This window comes from Piliocolobus tephrosceles, chromosome 2 (genome assembly GCF_002776525.5).
Source record: "Piliocolobus tephrosceles isolate RC106 chromosome 2, ASM277652v3, whole genome shotgun sequence".
Lineage (NCBI taxonomy): Eukaryota > Metazoa > Chordata > Mammalia > Primates > Cercopithecidae > Piliocolobus > Piliocolobus tephrosceles.
In genome coordinates this window covers 72,522,608-72,546,960 of record NC_045435.1, presented here as the reverse complement: position 1 = coordinate 72,546,960, position 24,353 = coordinate 72,522,608, and the positions used below count along the sequence as shown (strand labels likewise).

The following is a 24,353-nucleotide window of genomic DNA, read 5'->3' as shown; positions in this document are numbered from 1 at the left end:
CCAGCTACTCAGGAGGCTGAGACAGGAGAATTGCTTGAACCCCAGAGGCAGAGTTTGCAGTGAGCCTACATCTCACCACTGCACTCTAGCCCAGGTGGCAGAATGAGACTCCATCTCAAAACAGAAAAAAAAAAAAAAAAAAAAAAAAAGAATCACAGGTCCTAGAAGGCAGGTTAGAGCTGAGCAGACGACTTGGTTAGGAAAGAACAGGGGCCAATGCCAACACTGGGGTGGCACAAGTAGTAGTGTGGCACCCCTAGTTCTGGCAGCACAGGGAATCCCCTGTCCAGGCATTCACAGGCCCTCCTCCCACTCAGCCCTATCCCTCTTTAGTCTAAGCACATCTCACAGTCAACTACCTGGGCCAGAAAAACAACAACAACAACAAAAAAAACTGGAGCCAATGTTTTGGTTAGTCCACCCAGTGTTTACTGTGTGTGCATGTGTGTATATTCACATGAGACCAACATTCGACTTCATCTGTAAAATGGGATTAAAACTATCTACTTTGTAGAAATATTGGGAAACTTAAGGGAAATAAAAGTATACAAAGGAGCACAATGTGTCTATAGTAGGAAAACAAAAAATATGTTATATTAAATTTAATCCACAACTTGTATCATCCTATAAAAGTCAGAGTAAATGTTGAAGATTTATCTATAGATATATCTATGTAGATACATATTTGGCATTTATGCATATGAAGTTTTGCCCAGTTAGGATTCCTTACAAATTTGCTTCTGTCTCAAACTTACTGGGAAGGTCATGGTGTTTCTAGCTTAAATTGTGCACAGACAGTTGCTGCCTAGAAAACTCTGTGGACAAGAATTACTGAAATAACATGTACAAAGTGCAGAGCACAGCTCCAACAGAAACAAAATAAAACAAAAAGGTAAGCTTCCAGTTTGAGAATAGCCACTGTTCTTTTTAAATTTAGAGATGGACTGCTGCTGATAGTTACTAACACAAATGGCATAAGCATTATTATTTTTAATGACATTTTTATCAATTAGCTCCATACTGAACACACTTAAAACATGTTTTGTTTACTATACACATTGACTTCACAAATTATCATGCTTGAAACCCTCTGTAAGCAATCTGAATGCTTACATTAGTAATTCTGCTGGGCTTTGGTCTATCCTGTAAAAACAGCAAAAATGGCTTAGCAGATTTTATTTTTGTTATTTTATTGATGTTATCAACATCACTCCTTAGTTGTCATAATTACTTTCTTTACTATGAGGATCAACATCATCTGGAAGGAGTTTCTAAACCAAAATACTTGACACCTGCTGTGAGGATGGTGGTTTTCCACCTGGCTTTAGGGTTGTAGGACGATGGCTGGATAATACCATCCATCCAGCTCCTGGAAAGACTGTGGAGTGTGAATCTGAGTCAAGAAAAGGAGGCAGCAATTAACTTCTCATATTAATTAGTAAGTAATATGACCACACATCGTCTAGTGTATACTGTCTATGAGGCAGGGGCATGAGATTCATATTTGCTCATCAAAATGCTTCATATCCAATATGCCTAAATGTTAACCACTGAAGACATAAAAAACAGGATTGGTTTAACAGTAGACTATTATCACAATTCTAGAACTTATGACTTCCTACTGGATTTGGTTATACATTGTACCATAATTGCACATACAAAATATCTGTCTTTCAAAATCAGTTTACAATCAGTAATGACACATTTATGCTGAAATGTAAATATTCACTTGCAAAATGGGATACATATATGCCAACACATATCCAGAAGAAATATAAAATTACTCAAGACACCAAATAAGCCTCAAAAAGTCCTTTCAAGAAGTTAGATCTTAAAACTCTATTTTTCATAAGCATAAAGGCAGGAAGAAATGACTGCTTTACAGTTACTAGAGCAATTCTAGATTTCCAGGCCTCTGGTCAGATGACACAGCCATTTTAGCTCTGCTCTCATTTTATCGTAAAAGGGAGTTTCTCATAAATCTAGACTAATATTCCTTTCAAAATTCATAATTGTTCTTTCTCTATATTTGCCATTAAAACCTTGATTACAAAACAATTTCAGAGACAGGTCAAGGCTTGACAACCAGTGGCAATAGCATCACGGTTATGTAACTCCCTGCTAAGGCTAAATTACAGGTCAAATGTGGCTCCCTTTGAGGGAGGGCTGCAATCTCACCTGCCTTTGTGAACTAGTAATCCTGTGATCTACCAGTGAGGATTAGCATTTCCTTTCTAAATGCAGTTTGGCAAAAAGTTCTGTAGGTGCCAAACTGAAAGCCACAGGAAGGGATAACAATTTCAGACAGGATCATAGTGGGGGAAAACAACTAGCTACTAAGGCACTACAGCAAGATATACCAAAATCAAAGACACATATACCTTTTGACTTATCTTTTAGAAATTATTCCCACAAGTACACGAATATATCTATGCAAATATCTCCATTGTAACACTGTTTGGAACAGTAAAAAACTGAAAACAAACTAAATGCCAATAGAGGATCTATCTAAAAAATTAATAGACTATATACACTGATATAAAAGAATAAGGTAGATTTATATTCAAAAGAGCTCCATGATAAGCTAAAAATTAAAACAATTGAACTCATGGAGGTAGACAGTAGAGATGGTTATGAGAGGCTGGGAAGAGCTGTGGGGTGTTTGGTGGCAGGGGAGGAGCAGGGATGCTTAATGGGTACAAAAATAGAGTGAATAGGATCTAGCATTTGATAGCACAATAGGATGGTTACCATCAACAATAATGTATTGTACATTTTATACCAACTAAAAGAGCATAACTAGAATGTCTATAATAAATGATAAATGCTTGAAGATAATGAATATCCTATCTACCCTGCTGGGATTATTTTGCATTGTATGTATGTATCAAAACATCTCATGTACCCCATAAATATATGCACCTACTACATCATTTTAAAAAACTTTTACAGGTACACAGAAGTTGAATACAGACCAGTGTGTAAATGACTGTATAAAATTTTCAAGCATATATACCTACTGGTATACTAGCCAACAGATACGTAACACGTAAATATGCTAAGGACTGTTTTAGATGCTTTTCATATATAAACACACTTAATCTACACAACAGCATTTTATATATATATATACACACACACACATATATATATATATATTTTTTTGAGACATAGTCTGTCACCCAGGCTGGAGTGCAGTGATGCCATCTCAGTTCACCGCAAGCTCCGCCTCCCGGGTTCATGCCATTCTACTGCCTCAGCCTCCTGAGTAGCTGGGACTACAGGTGCCCACCACCACGTCCGGCTAATTTTTTTTGTATTTTTAGTAGAGACGGGGTTTCACCGTGTTAGCCAGGATGGTCTCAATCTCCTGACCTTGTGATCCGCCCATCTCGGCCTACCAAAGTGCTGGGATTATAGGTGTAAGCCACCGTGCCTGGCTGCATTATAGATATTCTTATCCCTATTTTACCAATAAAAAAACACCTGGCCAAAAATTAAATGTCACAGGAAGTAAGGAATACAAATGGAACTCAAACTCAGGAGTCAGGCTCTAGAGAAGGCACTTTTACCTTTTAGAGGCATTAAAAATCATTCTGGGAGAGGAATTATTATGGAAGGTAAAGAGGGGAAGGTCTTCATTTTTCATATTGTGCATTTCTTCTTGAATTTACTGACATGTAGTACTTTTTTTCTGAAGTAGTAACAGTAGTTAACCGGGTGGTAAACTTATTCTCAAGTACTTCATTTTCTCTGTATTAAAAATTCTACTCTGTTACTGAATAAAGCTATGACACGTTAACAACAAAAAAGAAAACTGGCTTGACTTGACCTATTTTAAATGAACAAGAAGAGAGACTAAGGCCATGTAAAAACAATGTTCATGGAGATTCCTGTAAGATTTATCGTTAGACCACCACAGCTCATGTAATTAAGATAAATCACATATATTAGCCCATTGTGTTATATTCCTTATGGCAAAATAACACCTGGTCCCTCCTTTCAAAAAGCTCAAAATCATTAAAACAATTTTTAAGGTCAACAATATTAAGAAGACACATACAAGCTGGGTGGAAGGAACAATAAGATGGTCTGATTCCTCCATGTAGATATTAACCTCTCCTAAGATACTTCTGACCAGTCTACATAAATTGCTGATGCCAAGGGAAATTACTTACACCAAAATTACATTTAAAATTTTAAAAGGAAAAGAAATGCAAAACATCATGTTGAGGTCCTTTGTCTTTTCTGTTTGTTTAAATGTTTAGAGTATAGTGCTAATAAAATCAAAGTGAAATGTCAATCTTGCTTTGAAAAATCAATTATCTTGGCTAAAGAAACATCATTTCATAGTTGAACTGCAGCAGTTATCCCTGTGTTGGGGCCACAGAAGATGCAACAAAGTGGGCAAATCCAATGGCACTAATAAAAAAAAAAAACCCAAAACAAATGAACCCTGTGCCCACAAATGTTTAATTAACATTGGATCAGCAACTGAAAATAGGAATAACAGAAGCAGCAAACACTTGCATAGCATTTATACAATCCTAGTTGGTGACCACACATCCTATTTGTTTCTTTTCACTGTGAAAGTGTTCTGGTTTACACAATAAATTAAATGGTCACTCAACTTCAAAGTGCTTTATATATATTACCATGTTTCATCCTTGAAACAACTCTACAAAGTGTGTACTATTATCTTCCTTTCACAGATGAGTTCTCTCACCTCTGTATTCACAGAAAAATATATACAATTACATTATTAGAAAGTCATAGTGCAGCTCCATTATGCTGTCATATTGTTCGTAGGCATATTAAAAACCATTATTTCAAATCGCAACAAGTATATATTCATGCATTACACTTTTCTAAGTTAAAAAAAAAAAAAAAAAGCTACCGTCAAAACCAGCAAGCTCTATTAAATGGAAGGTAGAGCCACAATCCACCCCAAAGCCTTTCTCCATCTCTCATCTGTTGCTCTGGCATATCAATATATCTACTTAATTATGTTCTCTGTACAGCAAGAAGTGCTTCTGAAATGATTTATATCAGGGTACTAACAATATTTAGCATCCTTTAAATTAACACATACAAAATACAAAGTTAACATAGTTTAAATTAACAGTGACAACATCAGTTTAAATTAACAGTGACAACATCCAAAGTGTTTTTCAGTTAGCCAAAATGCTAGAGTTGGCAACAAGGGGAGAAAATGGATTTGTCACAAACTAGCAGTGTGACTGTAAGTCACTAACTTCCAACGACCTCTACTTTTTCACTTATGACAGTAGTGGTGAAAATATCCAGTCTAGTAGCTATAGCTACTCTAAAGCAGGACAGTTCCTCAAACCAAGAGCAGGAAATAAAGGGCTGCTTCTTCAAGAGCTCCCAATCCAATTGGATATGCAGACCCAGAGGAATGGATTATATGAAGGCACAGTGATACAGGCACCTCAAATTTGTAACAGACACTGGCTCTCATGTAAGCTCCATGAACAGTTACTGGTACTCCTCCAAGAGCTTTCCAGGAGGATGAATGAGATATCAAGAGCATCCACTTCAATCTTCCACGCTAACCTCGTTCTAATCGAAGCCCATATTTCTCTCATCTGGAATACTTTGCATTGGGCTCCCTGTTTTCGTTCTTGCCTTTCTAGAATCCATTTTTTATGCAACTCAGAATGATCTAAAAGATGAATTGGATCACTAACTCTCCTGCTTACAATCCTCCAGTCATTTCTAAATGCCCACACAGGACAATTCAGTCTCCTTTCCAAATCCTGCAAGGCTCCTCCTGAGCTCCCTTTTACCTCCTTTTGCATCATACTCCTCTTGGCCCACCTGGATGCAGTCCTGTCCCTAGATCCAGCCCACTGGCTTTCCTTATTTCCTCCAAAGGGTGCAGAACTTGTTTTCACCTCAGGTCTTTGCACTAGTTGTTGTCTCTATCTGGAATACTTTCCTGGGCTCTTCATGCGGTTGAACCTGTCAGGTCTCACTGCCCTCCCCCATTACTCTCTGTCCTCATTCCATCAAGTTCATTCTCAGAACTTAATTATATTCCTTTTCAGAAATTATCTTATTTACTTATTTGATTGCACACTACGGCTTCTTTCCCCAAAGCAGGGGCCAGGGCCCGCCTGTCTAGTTTACTGCAAAGTAGCCAAGACTTTGCATTGTGCCTACAAGGTATGCAATAAATACTTGCTGACTGATGACACATATCACTCATTTCAGCTTGATTTTTTCAAAAGCTGAGCTGATAAAAACCATGTTTATAGAGGATTGTCTGAAGAAGTTGTAGTTTGTCTTTCCTCTATGGTCTAGATATTCAATCAAAAAACCTTGCTTTGAATCAAGCCAGATTAGCAGAGCGACCCACTACTCACCTAAACCATTGTTCATTGGTTTTATTTATTTTTAGACAGGATCTAGTGCTGTTGACAGGCTGGAGTGCAGTGGTGCAATCACGGCTGGTTGCAATCTCAAACTCCTGGGCTCAAGTGACCCTCCCGCCTCAGCCTCCTGAATAGCTGGGACTACCTACAGGTGTGTGCCACTCCACCTGGCTAAGTTTTAAAAATTTTTAGTAGAGACGAGTAGCTGAGACACAGGTGCACGCCACCACACACACCTGGCTAATTTGAAAAATTTTTTAGTAGAGATGAGGTCTTGCTGTGTTGCTTAGGCTGGTTGCAAACTCCTGGGCTCAGGTGATCCTCCTGTCTTAGCCTCCCAAAGTGCTAAGATTGATTACAGGTGTGAGCTACCACACCCAGCCTCTACTGGCTTTAGAATGTCTTTCTAAATTGTGATTTAGCCTTCTTTTACCTAGCAAGGGATGTGCTACAAAACAGCTCTATGATCTTCAGTGCTGAAAAGAGGTTAAGGATATGACACTGGCTTTCATTTATAAGGAACTCAATGATAAACTTTTCCTCTAGTTCAAATCAGAAAAAAAAAGTGCTTTTCCTGGGCATCTAAGATTGCCTTCTTTCATGAACACTAGATCACAGAGTAGATGAGGTACTGCCTCTCGGCATGGCCTATTAGAGAAACAGGTCACTTACAGCTTGGTTAATTAATGTACTAGACTTTATCCTTCTGCATTTTGAGGATCACCCCACTTCTGACTTCCCTTTATTTTTCCTAATCTCAGTGTTCTTTTTGTCTTGTTTTCTAATCCGTTTAATTTTTACATTTTCTCATTACGGTGAACTGCCTTAAATCTTTTCTAGCATAAGGCATATAAATAAAGTATTAAGGGTGACAGCAGAAATATGCATAAAATAATATGGCCAATAGGCAGAGGGTCAACTACTTCTAGGAAAGAAAAGAGGGGATTTTTGAGTTGGGTCTTGAGGAACAAGTGGAGTGTCACCTGATAGAAAAGGCAGGAAAAGGCAACCTGTGCAGATTAAGAGAGAAGGCGCAGTCCACATCAAAGGAAAGTAGAAGACAGATTAGTAAAACTACTCTGACATTTAATAATATTTACTGAAAATTAATTATTATGTGTTGGACTCAATGCAAAGCCCTTTACAACTTTTTGTGTTTAATCCTCAAAACAATCCGCTGACATAGATTTTATTATTATCTCCATTCAGAGACCGAAGCTGAGACAGTCTGTAAGTGGCAGGGTAGAGATTCCTGTGGACGCTAAGGATGTGGCGGGGCACTCTACTGCAGTCAGTACTTCAGAACTCCTCTTCTGTCCCTATCTCCCATCTGACAAAGCCTATTGCTCCTTTGGACATCTCTATCTCAATAAATAGAAAAGTAGTGCTAACAGGCACACAGTGAAGTAAAAAACCTGGGATCATCCTAAACCCCTTCCCCCCCCCATTCATTCAATACCCGAAGTTCTGACATTCTACCTCACAAATTTCCCTCCCACCTGTCCTCTTCTCTGCATTCCCCCTTGGTCAGTCCTCATTGTCTCTCACTAGGGCCACTGCAGAAGTAGGAGACACAGGAGGCATAATAGTGAAGAGCGGGAACTCCTCAGGTGGTCTCCCTGCCTTTGACCCTCTATGACTTACTATCTGTGCGACCTTGGGCAAGCTAACCTGTGTCTGTTTCATCTGTAAAATGGGGACAACAGTTAGAATATTACCTGACAGCACCATGTAAACGTTAGTAAGTGGTAAGGAAACTTAGCTCATTTTCTCTTCCTCTAATCATTCTGCACCTAACAGAGACAGTGTGTATGTGTTTTTTTTTTTTTTTTGAGACAGGGTCTCACTCTGTCACCCAGACTGGAGTGCACTGATGCGATCATGGTTCACTTCAGCCTCGACCTCCCAGGCTCAAGTGATTCTCTCTTCTCAGCCTCCCAAGTTCTGGGACCACAGGTGTATGCCACTGTGCCAGACCAATTTTTTTGTATTTGTAGACATGGGGTCTCATGTTGCCCAGGCTGGTCTTGAACTTCTGAGCTCAAGAGGTCCACCTGCCTTGGCCTCCCAAAGCGCTGGGATTACAGGCGTGAGCCACTGGCCATGTGTGTGTGTTAATGCCAATCTGATTAGCACAACACCAACGTTAAAACTTTTAATGACTTCCCATTGCCCTTAGAAATCTCTGGCTCATAACTTTCTAAATCCTAGCAATAACTGTCAACTTTGAGTTCTTCCAACATCTTGGGGCCTTTGTACAAGTGGCTACCAACCCAGAACACCAGTCCAACATCTATTTATTCTTCAAAAATGGGATTATCTTTTTTGGGGAAGCTTTCTCATTTCCACTGATTGGATAAATAATCTTTGTTAGATGTTCCTACAGTTACCAACCTTGTACTTCCTTGTGGTAATATTTGTCACTCTTAAAACTCATTAGTCAATGTTTCTTTCCCTTCCGACCGAAATTTTGGAGAGGGAAAAGTTCTTGCTTGTTGGTTCTGGGTTGTAATCCCAAAGCCTAGTCCAGGAAGGATAATGTCCACTAAATAAATGAAACTGGAATGAAGCAAAGCTGAAATTCCACATGAAGTTCCTGGGTCTTTAGTAGTCTTCGACCTCCACTACTCTTTTATCAGTCTGCAAATTTGGGCCTATCACTGTTCTTCCCATGGCCAGGCCCTTTAATGTGGAGACCCTGGTGGTGTTCAACTCTTCAGAAGTGGCCTCTCCACAGGCATTTAGTTACTGGTCACCCTCTCCTGAAAAACACCCAAAAGCCCTAGATCTCCCCTTCCCAGATATCAAAGGACCTCCTTCCTCCCTGATCAGATAACTTGTAGGTTCTCCCTCCAGTTGCCAATCATGCCCCTTCCCCTTTCCCCAAAGTGTCACCTTATTTCTGCTCTCACTCCATAGACCATCTCCCTTAGACAGTCCACAAATCCAGTCTTTGCTCCTCTAAATCCATTCCAGCTGACAAATCACCCTCCCCGACACACACATACACATCTTCTATCCTCCTGATCTACCCTAGATGGTTTCTCATCACTATACTGGCTCCTCCTTACCCCTGTAAATCTCCCAGGTACGCTTCCTGATTACCCTCCGGATACCTCATCCCTCTGTATTCCTTTTATAAATAATTCCCTGCTCCTTCTTCTCACCCACAATCCACTCGCAGTTCAAGGCCTCATTGCCATCGACTCCATTGTCTGTGAGTCCTTCCCAATATGCCCCAGGACCCCTCCAGGTGTCACGCTCCGTATCCTGACACCCCTTGTAGACGAGTCCCGAAACTCCCGCCCCATCCCTGGAGCTCCCACTCCCTCCTAGTCCTCCACAAACCTTCCAGGCCCCCAGCCCCAAGCCCGGCACCACCGCCCACCATTCGCGGCTCCTGGGCCCTCACCGCGCCCCTAGACAAACCCGGACTCCCTCGGGTCCCACCCGCCCTTGCACCGCTTCTAGCCGTCTCGGCCACCCACGTGTGTTCCCAGCCCACCGACCACGCTCCCGGCACACCCTACAGCCCCGCGCTGCCTTCGGGAGAGCGGGCGGGGGAGGCCGAGGGGCTCCAAGGGGCTCTCGGCCTCTGGAGAGAGGAACGACTCAGGGAAGCAGCCGGGGAGGCCCGGGGCTTCGGAGAGAAGTCTGGAAGGCCGAAGCGCTCGGGCGAAGCGGCCGGGGGAGGCCGAGAGGTTCCCGGAAGCGGGCTGGGAGGCCAGGGGTCTCCGGGGAGGCCGAACGGGCTGTGCAGCGGGCGCGGGTGGCGGCGAGCGGGGCCTCACCGTCAGTCACGGCTCCCATGGCGTGCGCGGCGGCGGCGGCGGCGCAAGCTGAGGCGGCGGTTGGCGGCGGCGGAGGTCAAACTCCCACAATGCAGCCGGGTAAACAGCCATGGAGGAGGAGGCGGCGGCGCCCGCGGCCGCCTGCTCCGACGCCTGAGCCGCGCCGCGCCGCCGCCGCCGCCGCCGCCGCCGCGGGACCCGCGCTCCCCACGCTCCCGGTACTCCCCGGGGGCGGCCGCGGCCGGCGCGAGTTGGGGTGAGGCTAGGCGGCCGGCGGCGGCCCCGGCTGCAGGCCGGGCTCCCGCCACCCCCCTTGCAGCCCCCGCCCGGCCCACGCCCAGAGGCCGCCCCGGAGGCCGCAGCCAGCCGCCAGGTGAGCTCGCCCGGACGCCGCCACGGCTGCGGGGACGCGGCGGGGGCTGCGGGCCGCCCGGAGTCGGGGCCCCAGCTCCTTCTCCGGGAAGGTGACTGCGGCCCCGCCGCCTCATCCAGGGTGACGCTGCTAGGGGTGGGCTCGCTTCCCTGGGGGTTGGGGAGGGTGACGGGGACGCCCGGATCCGGCTGAGCCCGGGAGAGGCGGGACTAGGGGTACCAAGGGGGCGCGTCGCTGGGGGTCCCCGCGAAGTTGGCGCCCACTCGTGCTGGGGCGGGTCTCGAACGCCGACACTTGCGCGGGGCGCGGCCGGCAATCAAAAAAGGCCCCGGGTTCCAGGTCGCGCGGTTCCGGCCCCTGCGGCCGCCCCTTTCCTTCCTGGGCTCGGCGGGTGCGGGAAAAAGGGTGAAAGAGAAACTTGGCGACCTCCCGGAGGAGTTCGCGGAGCGACCAGGAGCGTGTGCCCATCGTCCTCACCCGGCACCCAATTCCACCACAGAGTCGGGATCTCGTCGGTGATCATGATGGGGTGCTTTTATTTATTTTTCTCTTTGATTTTCAAAAAATGTTTATGTGACTGTCCCTATCTTAAGGGGAAGTTGAAAGTGGGGGCGGGGGTGCTCAATGAGAAACGTTGCCTTGTGTATAGTTGTCTGGAGCACACTGCAAATTATATTGGCATTTCTTTTCAAAATCACTTTGATTCAACTTCGATAGCTCTCTCGTAAATGGCACGTTTAGGTGGTGAGAGGTGGATGAGGAAACAGGCACCAATACAGCTGATTTGACCTCCAGTGGGATAGATATAATTAGCACCAGGATCATGTCTCAGTTGACACAGGTTTGTTATTTTTTTCAGTCATATCGTTGTTTTCCAATTTTCCTGTCCCCCAAGTAGATCTTGCATCTTCATATCCGGGATGAAGAAGTTATGTGGGATAAATTTGGTTGTTTCACTTTCCTTACTAAATTTAGGTACATTATTCCTGTTTTCCCCCCAGTTCTTTCAAAGAGAAGTTGCAGATGCAAATGTATTAAAGTGAAGTGTGTTTAACCTCTAGCAAGAAATATGTACAATTTTAGTCATATTATGTGAGACCAGTGACTTCAATAATACCATTACAGTGCTCTCAAGAATTAGCGCTCAAGAATTTAACTTTTGTCACAAAGACAAAAATTACTTTATGTGAAGATTCTGAGATGTAACTTGCCCTCCCCTAGGGTGTGAAGTTTCCCTGACTTTGAAAAAATACTGACCTAAACGCTGACTGTAGGTGGGCATCAGAGCCTGTTCATCTCCTTTGTTTTAGGAGACAGGGCACTCTAAGTGAAGAACTGTTTTAAATCTTAAGTACTACAAATTGTAAACTGAAATTGTCAATTGATTGGGGTTCACAATACCAAGTTGCATTTTGGTGGGGCTAGTTATTTAGAAAGTAATCGTCATGTGCTGAAATGTTCTTTTTAAAGTGTTTCTTAATCTTATAATACTGATTTTGAAACATTTCTTATATACTGATTTTAAATAGTATCTAGCTATTTAAAATAATCTTTAATATTTTCATGGGAAAGTATCACAGTCCCCTGTAACTTAAATTTTCGTGAGATATTCTGTCAGTTATTCATAGATGGAATACTGTTCAAACATTTTTATAAGTTCATTTGATAACTTATAATTTTGTTAGATGATGCTAGAAATTTTCTAGAGTAATAAGACCAAGAGGAATTCGAAAGACTTTAAAGTTTGAGCTGTACCTGAAAATAAACATTCCTGAAAGTTATTTTATTTTATTTTTTTTGAGACAGGCTTCCTGTGTTGCCTAGGTTGGAGTGCAGTGGCACGATCATCAGGGCTCACTGCGGCCGGGAACTCCCGGGCTCAAGCAATCCTCCCACGTCAGCTACCAACTAGTTGGGGCTACAGGCATGTTCCATGATGCCTGGCTAAGTTTTTCATTTTTATTTTTGTAGAGACATGATCTCACTATGTTGCCCAGGCTGGTCTGGAACTCTGGGCTCAAGAGATCCTCCCGCCTCAGCCTCCCAAAGGGCTGGGATTACAGGTTTGAGCCATTGTGTCCAGCCTGAAAGTGCTTGACTCAAGTGGTGAGAAACACATAATTTGAGCCTTTATGAACTCTTAAAATCTGCTTTGTCAGCTACATGATTTTACTCGCAATTGCATTCACACAGATCTATTCGTTGAACATTTAAGAATTGTCTTTTCATCATATTGTATATCTCGTGTATAGGAGAGAACATCTTTTAGTAAACATTAGGAGTGATCTTCTTTTTACATATTAACCTGTTGATGAATGTTAAAGTAGCAAAGACTCAAGCCCTTACCCTTCTAATGTTTCTTCTTTTCAAGGAAGATCTTTATGGGCAGAAACACAGAAATGGAAGTAGCAGATTTTAAGAAAACTGATTCAGACTTTGAACTTGTATGACCTTATATTTATTCATTTATTCGAGTCATAAGATTTCTGTTTTTTTTTTTAGAATATGAAAGACTAGTTAAGAAAAATTTGTGTGTTTATTTGATATTTACTTTCTGAAAATATAAAAAATGATGAGAGAGCTAGCTATATGGTCTTTATTCTGGGCCCGTGAAATAATGTAAGGATTTTTGTAATATGCTTTTAGAACAAGGGTTATCCTGGGGGTCTGTGACCCTCCAAGGGTCAGTTTCAGGGGATTCCTGAACTCCCTGTAGTTGTGACCAAAACTTTTTGTATATGTGTATTTTTCTGGAAGAGGGTCTGTAGTTGTTTTAGAAAAGAGATCTAGGACTTAAAAAAAAATTAGAGACACATCTTTTTATTGAATAAAATGGAAGTTAGAAATCTTTTCTTTTTTCTTTTTTCCTTTTTCCTTTGAAACAGGGTCTCACTTTGTTGCCCAGTCTAGAGGGCAATTGCATGAACATGGCTCACTGCATCCTTGACCTCAAGTGATCCTCCTGCCATAGCCTCCCAAAGTGCTGGGATTACAGCAGGCATGAGCCATCACAGAATGACCATTTTAAAGAGAAAACAACATTTTTGAAAAGTAGATCTATGTGCTCATTACTTGCCTTTTAAAGTTATCTTCAGGCTGGGCACAGTGCCTTACACCTGTAATCCCAGCACTTTGAGGGGCCGAGGCGGGTGGATCATTTGAGATCAGGAATTCAAGAGCAGGCTGGCCAACATGGTGAAACCCCATCTCTACCAAAAATACAAAAAAAAATTATCCAGGCGTGGTGGCATGTGCCTGTAATCACAGCTACTCAGGAGGCTGAGGAAGGAGAATCACTTGAACCCAGGAGGCCGAGGTTTCAGTGAGCTGAGATCACGCCACTACACTCTAGCCTGGGCGACAGAGTAAGACACTGAAATAAATAAATAAATAAATAAATAAATAAATAAAGTTGTCTTCAGACTTAGAGGTATAAAAGCACTTCCATTTTATTCCCACAGCAAAGCACTGCCTATCAGTTGATAAGCCAACCTGGTCTGACATGCTAGTCCTGCATGCACTGTGGCTGTGGTTTTAAAAAATTATATCCAAAAATTCAGACCAGATAGCTCGATGGCAGATAAGCAAAGATTTGATCTTTACATCAGCCCTTGGAGTAAATGGGTCTTTCAGCTCCACTCTCTTCTCTCCAGAAAATTTGAAATTTGACTCCAAGAGAATCATTCTAAGAAAATGTGTTTGTGCCTTGGCAGGACAGTAGAACATGATTGGGAAAACACAGTTTGAGTCAAAATAGACTTAAAATTCAAATTTGGTTTCCTTTATTCACTCTAGTTACTTACCCTGCTTAACTCTTCAGTTACTCATCTGGATATGGCTTACTAGTACAGTTGTCGCAAGGCTGGCTAGAAGTTTCCTGTATAAAAATCTTAGCTCCTCTTTGGCCCACAAGAAGGACTTATAAGCCAGATTTGGGGAACCAGTAATAAACATCTGAGGAAACATGTATATTAATAGTATAGGATAACAAGTATATTATTTCCAAATTGGTGTGATGAAGATATTAACACTTAAAACATTTTTTTTTAAGAAAAAGATTTTCAAAAATGAGTTAGGATTGAGTGGTCCCCAAATGTAGATACTTAGAGGAAAGTGGAAAATGATGGTTTATTTGGCAGAGTAGAGGACATGGATGCTGCTTGGCAGGAAGAAACAATAGCCACCCACCAGCATTGTATTTCTCTCGGTGGGCAAGATTCCATTTAACATTTTCTCTTCACTTATAATCTGAATTAAAAAATTAAAATACTGCACATTTGCTTTATAGGCCATCACTCTTAAAAGTGCTTCACCACCCCTTTCGTTTTGAGACCTTCACAGGTAACCCAAGGAGTTCGTGGGTGGAAGTTACATTTATCGCTTTAGTTCTTTAGTTGTCTAATTCTGCTGGCATTTAACCCAAGGAGTTCATGGGTAGAAGTTACATTTATCGCTTTAGTTGTCTAATTCTGCCGTCTTTAAAATGCCTTCACAGTTGGGTACATGTATTGATTTTTCTCAATAGGAAAGGGTCTGGCAGGACTGAATCATATTTTACTTTAAATGCTGAAGTAAGAGAGGGCATTATGAGTCAAAAGAAAGTGTGAGATATATAAATAAAATACTGTATAATGCTTATGGCCATAAAAATAAACTTGCTTCTACTATTTCTATAGTTTTTCCCTTTCCTGTCATTTATTTGTGGCGATCATTTATGCCTTCTTCCCTTACGTTGGGAAATGGTTATGATCACAGGCTTTAGACTTTGAATATGGCCTTGATTCTCATTTCCTGAGCTCTCTGGTTGTGTTTAACTTGGTCCAGTCTACTTCTCTGAGTCTAGAGGAGATGACCATTAAATGGGATAATCAATGCAAAAAACTTTGCTTAGTCCTAGGACCCTAGTAAGTACTCAGAAAGTGGTAGCCATTTTGAAGATAGTTACATTCTCATCTTTAGAAGGAGATATCATACATCTTTTTTTTTTTTTTTTTTTTTTTTTGAGACGGAGGTTCATTGTTGCCAAGGCTGGAGTGCAGTGGCATGATCTTGGCTCACTGCAACCTCCGCCTCCCAGGGTTCAAGCTATTCTTGTGTGTCAGCCTCCCGAATAGCTGGGATTATAGGCATGTGCCACTATGCTCAGCTCATTTTTGTATTTTTAGTAGAGATGGGTTTCGCCATGCTGGCCAGGCTGATCTCGAGCTCCTGACCTCAGGTGATCCACCTGCCTCGGCCTCCCAAAGTGCTGGCATTACAACCGTGAAGTACCGCATCCGGCTAGAGATAATACACATCCTTTTAAAGAGAATACCTTTATTCATCCTTGTTCCCACTTAAACCTTCTGGAACCATCTTACTTTCAACTCAGAAAAAACTTTTACATTTTCTTGTTATCGTAGGCAGGTATCCCAACATCTTGACAACCTATTGGACTTTTCCATTGTTCTTAGCTAATGGGGTTGCATTCTCTATTGGCCTGGCAGGTTATATCAAAATCTTGGATATGTCAAGGGCCAAACCAACAAGCCTGCACAGGTTTAGAGCTGTGATCCTTTAAAAAAACTATGTGATTTTATAGCCTGGAACAGAGGTCAGCACATTTTCTGTAAAGGACCATATAGTAAATATTTTTTACTCTGCCAGCCATCCAGGTTTCTACACCTACTCAGCTCTGCCATGATAGCAGGAAAATGGTCATAGATATAAATGAATGGGTGTGACTGTGTTCCAAGAAATGTTTATGGACACTGATATTTGCATTTCTTACAATTTTTATATGTCACATCATATTTTATTTTTTTCAACCATTTAAAAATGTAAAAGTCATTCTTAGCTCCTGTTGTATAAAAATCTTAGCTAGATTTGGGCCATAATTTGCAGAATCCTTGCCTAGAATATTAGATGGCTAGATTTGTGGCTTTGCCAAGCAACCACCCCCAACACATGCACACACACATATGTGTGTGTGTGCTCACACACCGCTGTTTTATTTAGCATACTCTGCTTTTGGTATGGCAATTTGATCTAATGCCCTCATCTCTTTGGATAGGATGAAACTTTAGTCAATAAGTTGTTATTAGTCATATTGTGTGGCCTTTACTTCTTAGCACATGCATGATTCTGTCACCAGTTAATTTTATTTACTGTTAGGTGTTCTCACCTTGCCCATTTTTTAATAGAGCTTGATGATTGGACCCTCTCAGATGTGATGGTTTTTGAAGGCAATCGGTGCTTTTGGAGCTGTCTTTTGCTTAATGTTCCTGTTAATCCTTCTTTGCCCTGGAAGGGAAGTAATTGATACTGGCCCCTCAAGCTGCTAACTAGACCTTCTTACCCTAAAGGAAATGTGTATCCTAGTCTTTCCCATTCCCTTTCTGCATGATGTTTGGTCCTATAAAGCACACAAAGATTCCTCTTGTGTTCTAACCCCTGGAGATTAGCTCCAGGATTGGCGTGTACAGAGCATGTAGATATATACGTCTGTGTGTAATTTCATCCTGCCATCCCTGAAGCTCTGAGGGCTGCTGCTTTTAGTTTCACCTTTTCACTCTCTCTACCTTTCTCTCCTGGCCATTGTGTAAGGATGCAGATTTGATGACCTGGTAACTGCTCTAACTGATTAGTTTATTTTTTGCTTCCTTTCCTGCTTTTCAACATTCTCTACTGATTTGCTTATTTCGCAGCAAGTACACTCTTTTTGGAGTTTACCTTTTCAAAACAACATTGTGCTGAAAATAAAACCACTAGAAATTATTTGGGTATTGTAGGATTTTTCCCCCTCCAAATGTACAGTAAATACAGTATAAGAGGCATGAGTCAGTATTTTAGATAGAGATAAAATGCAATTTTAAAAATTGCCATTTTATATATAGATATTAGAGATGTAAAATGTGTTCTTTTAGCATTTAAGGATTTCCTTCTTGTTAAAAAAAAGTAAATTTGATACATATCTTTTGGATGACAGTTTGAGCAATATGAACCCAAAGTCATTACAAAAAAAGAAAAAAAGATAAATTCACATCTAGGAATTTAAAGAAACAGTTGGTGAAGTGTATGCACAGATGTATGTTCCAGACTGCTCACCTCTCCTTTAATAATAACAAAACATAGAAAGTGATCTAAATACCTATTGATGAGGGATTAATTAAGTGAATTAGGGTCTATCCATGTAGTGGAATATGCTGCAATCTTTAAAAAGCATGATGCAGTCAATATTTATTCATAGGAAAAAAGGGTATATAATGAGACTATGTATAAGATGGAACTTTTAGAATAGGATTTTGGTCATCTTTGAAGTATATGGAAGAAAATGCCAGGAGCAAGAATTGTTACAGGGGAGAATCTATTTTAATTATTAAATTATAATCTAAAACTATAATTTTGATTGTTAAACAGATTATAATAATCTGTTTTTTAAAAAATTAAAAATCAAAACCTTTTATAATTTAATGCTTTAATTAAATTATCAATTAAATTGTTCCTTTTTTTCCTTAGCCAGTTACCTTCAAATGCAACTCAACTTTATTTGCACCTGCATCTTTGTGGTTTAACTATGATAATTTTAGCAAATTTTCACTTCAGTTATTTTGGCTTTGGAGTATGTTCTATGTCCTATACCCCTCATTCTGGTAGCGATACAGTTCATTTTTACATGAAATTAGAAACGTTGATCTAGCCTTGAAGAATGAGAAACGTAACCACATCTGGCTGTGACATAGTGACTTTTTGTGGACTTTGGGCCTTAGAGTTTGTTATAGGAAAATTTAGGAAGTGAATAGACTATAAAATATAGAAATATTATGATAATTCATGAAGCATGTCTGTCAGTTATCTATTGTTAACTACCCATTCCAAAACTTTGTGGCTTAAAACACATACCATTTTTTTTTCTCATAATTAGGGCAGAGCAATTCTTCCATTGGTGGTGCCTGGCCTGAGGTCACTAATGTGGCTGCAGTCCTCTTAAGTCTTGAGTCAGAACTAGTTAGTCAAGTTGGGATATCTCTCTGAGCTCCACATAATCTCATCTTCTAGCAGCCTAGACCAGATTTCCTCAGGTGGAGGCACTTTGTTTCAAGAGGATGAGAACTGGAAGGTTTCTGGAGGCTTAAGCTTAGGAGTCACAAAGTACCACTCTGCCATATTCTGCTAGTCAAAGCAAGTCACAAGGCCAACTCAAATTCAAGGGGTTGGACAAAGATACCCCCTCTTGATGGCAAATGCTGCCAAGTCATATTGCACAGGATAGCCTACAGGGAATTGTTGCAGCCATCAACCTATGTGCCAACTTGCTTCTATTAACTATGTTTGTTTGCCATGGCTGATAAAACTACTCTGAGGAACAGTGCTAAATGGTTTCCTGTGTTATCTCTTGGGATAACAGGTCTACATGTAGGTAGTATTATCCCATTTTAAAGGTATGAAAAGTGAGCCTTAGAAAGGTTAAGTAACCTGCCCTAGAGCTTTTATCTAGTTAGGGACAGATCTTAAAAGTTAAGGAAAATTTATTTCTATACCAGTGTTTCTTAATCCCATCACTAAAGAACTTGCATGGGGGAGGGAGAGAAGAAGGGTGGGAAGTGGGAGGAAGCATGTTTTTTAAAATCTCAAAATCCATTATCTTAAAATTTTACATGAATTTTGTATTCTACTCTATAATGTATCCCTTTTCAATGTAAAATTAATGGTTTAATTGCGAATCAAATTAATTTTGTCCCCCCAGTTTTTCAGAAAATGCAGTTCTTCTAGACACAGTATAACAGCTAATCAGCCAGAGATCTTTGGTTGTAAGCAGTAGGAACTAAATCTGACTAAACAAAAAAAAAAAAAAAGAGGTTGCTGGAGGGATGTGGTGACAATAATGCCAAAGAATCAGGCTTCAGAGTGAACCAGATCTAGAGCAGCTTCAGGGATCCAGGTAGCAGGACTCAGTAGACAGTCTTCTCAGGATACAGGAGAGCTAACCTTTCCAGCAGTTTTTAATCCCACTTTCTACTGAGAGTGTATCTTTCATGCCCAGACTGGGTCCTAGCAGGTGCCTTGGTTATTGCCTCACTCAGACAGTACCCTTTAGGGGAGCTGTCATTCCCCAGCAGTGGGAATTGATGGAAGGCAGGTAAAACCAACAGTTATTTACTATCTGAACATCTGTGGGCCACTCACTATGAGTGGACTTGGTTTAGACATTGTATCACATATAAGCAACACCATAATGATCCCTGGTTCACCCCTCTCCTTCCCAACCCTACATCCAAGGGTTTTGTTTTCTTTTTGAAACAAGCTGTCTCTCTGTCACCTAGGCTGGAGCGCAGTGGCACAGTCATGGCTTACTGCAGCCTTGACCTCCTGGCTTCAAGCAGTCCTCCCACTGCAGCTTCTTAAGAAGTAGGAGATACAGGTGTGTGCCACCATACCTGGCTAATTAAATTTTTTTTTCTTTTTTGTAGAGACTCTGTTATCCAGACTGGTCTCCAATTTCTGGGCTCAAGCCATCCTCCCACCTTGGCCTCCCAAAGTGCTAGGATTATAGGCATGAGCCACCACACCTGGCCCCAAGGATTCTTAAACCCCCATCTTTAAAAGCATTCTTGTGGCTCTACACTGTCTATTTCCATTTAACCTTACTGGTACTTACCACTGTAAGTGCAGTACTACATGTGTTTTTTACATGATAGTCTTTCCTGAAATATACGTTTTCCTGATTTTTAAAGAAAAGCATATAGACTCTAACCATTTGTTGGTAACAGAGTCACTATAAACATTTTTATCCAGTGTATAGTGATCGTCTTAGAACCCAGTGAGATAAATAAAGTTTGTGGTCTCTGCACTAAATTTTCTCAAATTTCTCTGCATTTATTTTTCTGTCTTCTTATGTCTAAGTGCTTTCACTGTAACTTTGCTAATACTTTAAAATAAGCATGTTAGATTTTATAGCTTATAGGCTGAAGGGGCAACCTACATTTATTTGGCCTTTGTAAGTATGAGTTAAACCACACTTCAAATGATAAAATGCTGTACATATACAGTGTGATTTTATGCAGAGCATTTTCATGTATGTCCTCTTGTTTCATTGTATATTCCAATCCTTTGAAGTCGGGGAAGAGGAAATATTTTCTCTATTTTTCAGCTGAGGATAAGGTTTAGAAAGGGTGATTTCCTCTCCAGCCTAGGACTATTGCAGAACCTAGGTGTTCTGATTGCCCATTTAGCGTGGTTCTAGAACAGTGCTTTACTAACTGCAGAAGCCTCTTTTCTGGATTCTGAAGTTTCCAGGCTGAACTGGAGATGGGTAAACTAATGTTTGGCCTCATTTGAGTAATGTTCCCTTATAGTAGTGACATTGGTGTGTGTCTTAGTCTGTTCAGGCTACTCTAACAAAATACCATAAACTGGGTAGTTTGTAAACAATGTACCTTTGTTTCTTACAGTTCTGAAGGCTGAGAAGTCCATGATCAGGGCACCAGCAGATTCTGTGTCTGATGAGGGCTTGTTTCCTGTTTCATAGCTGGTGTCACATGGTGGAAGGGTCAAACAAGCTCCTGGGACTCTTTCGTAATGGCACTAATCTTATTCATGAAGGTTCTGCCCTTATGACCTAATCACCCCCGAAAAGGTCCCACATCCTATTACCATCACCTGGAGGGTTAGGATTTTATTTTATTTATTTTAGTTTTATTTTTTGTAGAGATGGGGTTTTGCCATGTTGTCCAGGCTGGTCTTAAACTCCTGAGTGGCAAGTGATTCTGCCACCTCAGCCTCCCGAGTAGCTGGGACTGCAGGTGCATGCCATCACACTCAGCTAATTTTTTGTGTTTTCTGAATAGACAGGATCTTGCTGTGTTGCCCAGGTTGGTCTTGAACTCCTGAGCTCAAGTAATCCTCCTGCCTCTGCCTCCCAAAGTGCTGGGATTACAGGTGTGGGCCACTGTGCCCAGCCTAGGATTTCAACATGTGAATTTGGGGGGACATAAACATTCCGACCATGACAATGTGTAATGGTGGTGTCTAGTAGTCACTTTGGTAATTAGTAGCTGCTGCTGTTTATTCTTGCCTTGGAGGCACAGCGTCTTTTTATTTCCCCACAGATAGCCAGTTGAGGAACTGATTTACCCCATCTCTTCTTGCCACCATTAGCTGGGTTTGAAGTACCTCTTGGAGCCCTTGGATCTGGCCTTTTTTACTTCTTTACAATGTAATTACCACCTTGTGATGTAGTCACTTGTCCTCTCAGCCCCTGGACTCTTCGTATAAATGGTCCTGTCTGTTTTCTGCTGACGAGTCTATCACTACAAGAGGTTTTGAGAGAAGCACTTGACACTTTTGTTTAATTAAGGTCTCCATATAGTTTTCTGTTAATAGCAGGGTTGTATGTTAGGCTCTTTCCCCCCATTACTTTTAAAGTTTCATTGTAGTCTGGATCATAAACTTGTCTGTAGTGGTAATATGGTGGTTCTTGTTTGGCCAGACCATTTTGTAAATAGATACATCCCAAGACTTCTGTAGCTTTTGGGACCTTGTTCTGACATTTAACACTTGTTTTAAAGTTGTCTTTTTCTAATTTGTTTCAGGCACTGATTTCTACAGCTTCTAACCATGTTTTGATAAGCGCTAGTCAAAAAACTATTTTTTCCTCTTGCATTTTTTTGTTTGTTTGGTTTTTGTCTTACGGTTTTTGTAGATACTGTGAGCCTTTGGAATCCTTCAACTTAATTCTAAAAAGAATGCGAGTAAAGTTCTACATTGAAAAATAAATATTTTTCATTTCCTTATACTTTTTTCACTGGCATTTTTAAGTTTTAGCATACTGAACACAAAGGCATTTTTAGTGTTCTGCCTGCTCTAAGAGGAGATATTTAAGGCTCCATTCTCTGTGTCCTCCATTCCCTACCCTGTTGATTATTATTATTGTGGTAGTTATAACTATAAATCATTTGCAGATCGAAGTTAGAAAAGAGACCATTTGCCATTACATTAAGACAGTTTAAAGGAATCGCTTGTTCAAATTTACTAGCTTCCTGAAGCTAGTAAAGATGTTTATGGTTTCCAAGATTCCCTGTTAATATATTTCAACACTACAAGATAGTGAATAACACATGTTCAGCTATTATAGATTATGAGGAAAGCTAGTTCCTAGAAAAGATTTTTCTGTACTGTAAATGGCACTAAACTGAAAAATCAGTTGTCGTAATAAACAGCGGTCCTGATCTGATAGTAGGCAGGTTTCTTGGTGTGTCTGTTCTTTTAGCTAACGGCCAGCAATGAGTAGCTTTCTTTTCCGTAGATCTGGTGTCAAGTATTAATCAGCTGTAGACTGGAAAGTTTTTATTGGCTAGCATTTGTAGTGGAGGAAACACTAGTCTGTTTTATCTGTCTCTTAGCCATATAACTGCATATGATATCATCTGCATGACGTTCTTACAGAGAGAAATAGTTGTATTTTCATTTGTAGTAAGAGTACTTCAGAATATTAAAATAGTGAAGTTTGACCTTGAAGCATCTAATTGTCTCAGTTAAGATTGTGACATATACCGGAAAAAATTTACACCTTAAATTCAATTTAGCATTCTTGTTTTGCACATTTTGAATGGTTTTTTAATTTAAAAACAAAGTCCATAGAATGATTGTACTATTGAAAAATCTTAAATCTCAAAACTAAGGAAGGTAATTTAGATTTTAAGTTGCAAGAATTACATAAATTTGGGTCTTACAGAAAAACTGAAATTCCTGAATGCTTTCAGAGGTTTTTGTTTAAAATTTTTTTCATGATTACAGAAATCATAAGTGTTTGTAGAAAACTCAGAAAATTCCACAGATAGAAGGAAATAAGTTACTCATACTTCTACTACCTAGAGATATCACTTTTAATATTTGATGTATATCCCCCCGGCTGCTTATAGAGTTCTCCAATAAAATATACTTTGAAATGGTATGCTTAGAAGTAAGGGTAGAAGAGTGGTAGAAATGGGTACATAGTGTGAGCCAAATTTTGTTAATCCTACTGCTTGTCAGACTGCCTGCTAGGTGTTGCCTTCAGGCTGATGAGAGCTGCCTGGCCCTTTGGCCAGCTTGGGCTGATTTGCAGCAGAGCATCTTTTCTTAGACAACTGTCTATATCTGTCTGTGTCTTTCTTTATCTTAGCAACTGTTTCTTGTCAGCTCCAAATTCTTGCTAGTTGCAGAGGGAGGGGTTTGGGGTCCTTATTGGAGTGACTTATTGATATGAGCCATAAGTTCTTATCAACCCCCTGGAAAAATTCTTTAAATCCGCTCTTATTCAAAAGAATGCCTGAATATTCACAAATATAGTATCCTTCAGATTACTTGCACCAAGTAACAGCAAGGTAGAGTATTTACAGACTCCCAGGTGATTTCAATTAACATCTAACCTCAAATCCGGTCGCCTTGGTAAGAGAAAAATCCAGAGAAGGAGCTCAAAGCAGATTATAGTATAAGCATATGCCAGTCCTCTCCTGTGGAAAAAGAAAAGTGCTAATCTGGTCAGAACTGTTAAAGAGACAGGCAAGGCTGAGCACAGCAGAATTCTCTCATCCTGTTCATCTTTTGCATTAGTGCAGAAGAAGGATTTATCCCAGGATGAAAGAGAAAGAAGGAAGGATGGCAGGCAGGTGGCTAGTAATAGGAGATGGTTGGTTCTCTTCCTGTCTGCCTGGGCTAGTGGTAAGCAGGTCCTGGGTCTGAAAAACTAGCAAAGTGAAGTGACACACAGGGCAGCTTCCCCAGACAGTGATACAACTTCTTGGTATTCAGTGTGAAAATACAAAGCTGACT

General features: G+C 40.8%; 2 protein-coding genes across 14 annotated transcripts in view; one reads left to right on the top strand and one right to left on the bottom strand.

The window, feature by feature from the left end:
- Positions 1-10,510, bottom strand: part of THOC7 (THO complex 7) — a 30,518-nt gene extending 20,008 nt beyond the window's left edge. The window contains exons 1-2 of one of the 2 annotated variants that reach the window (XM_023200527.3): positions 10,385-10,510; positions 10,190-10,222 (exon numbers count right to left, since the gene is read on the bottom strand). In XM_023200527.3, coding sequence (XP_023056295.1) covers positions 10,190-10,208 — 19 coding nt within the window. In that variant the 5' untranslated portion in view covers positions 10,209-10,222; positions 10,385-10,510. Of the gene's footprint in view, positions 1-8,792; positions 9,703-10,189; positions 10,223-10,384 lie in introns of those variants that run through there. The other variant, XM_023200518.1, reaches the window with a different exon arrangement.
- The window catches only part of ATXN7 (ataxin 7), a 159,252-nt gene continuing 145,178 nt past the window's right edge, over positions 10,280-24,353 (top strand). For 3 of the 12 annotated variants that reach the window (XM_031935189.1, XM_031935187.1, XM_023200441.2), the window contains exon 1: positions 10,765-11,091. The gene's annotated coding sequence lies outside the window, so the exon portion shown is untranslated. The other 9 variants (XR_004228846.1, XR_004228847.1, XR_004228845.1 and 6 more) reach the window with 7 other exon arrangements.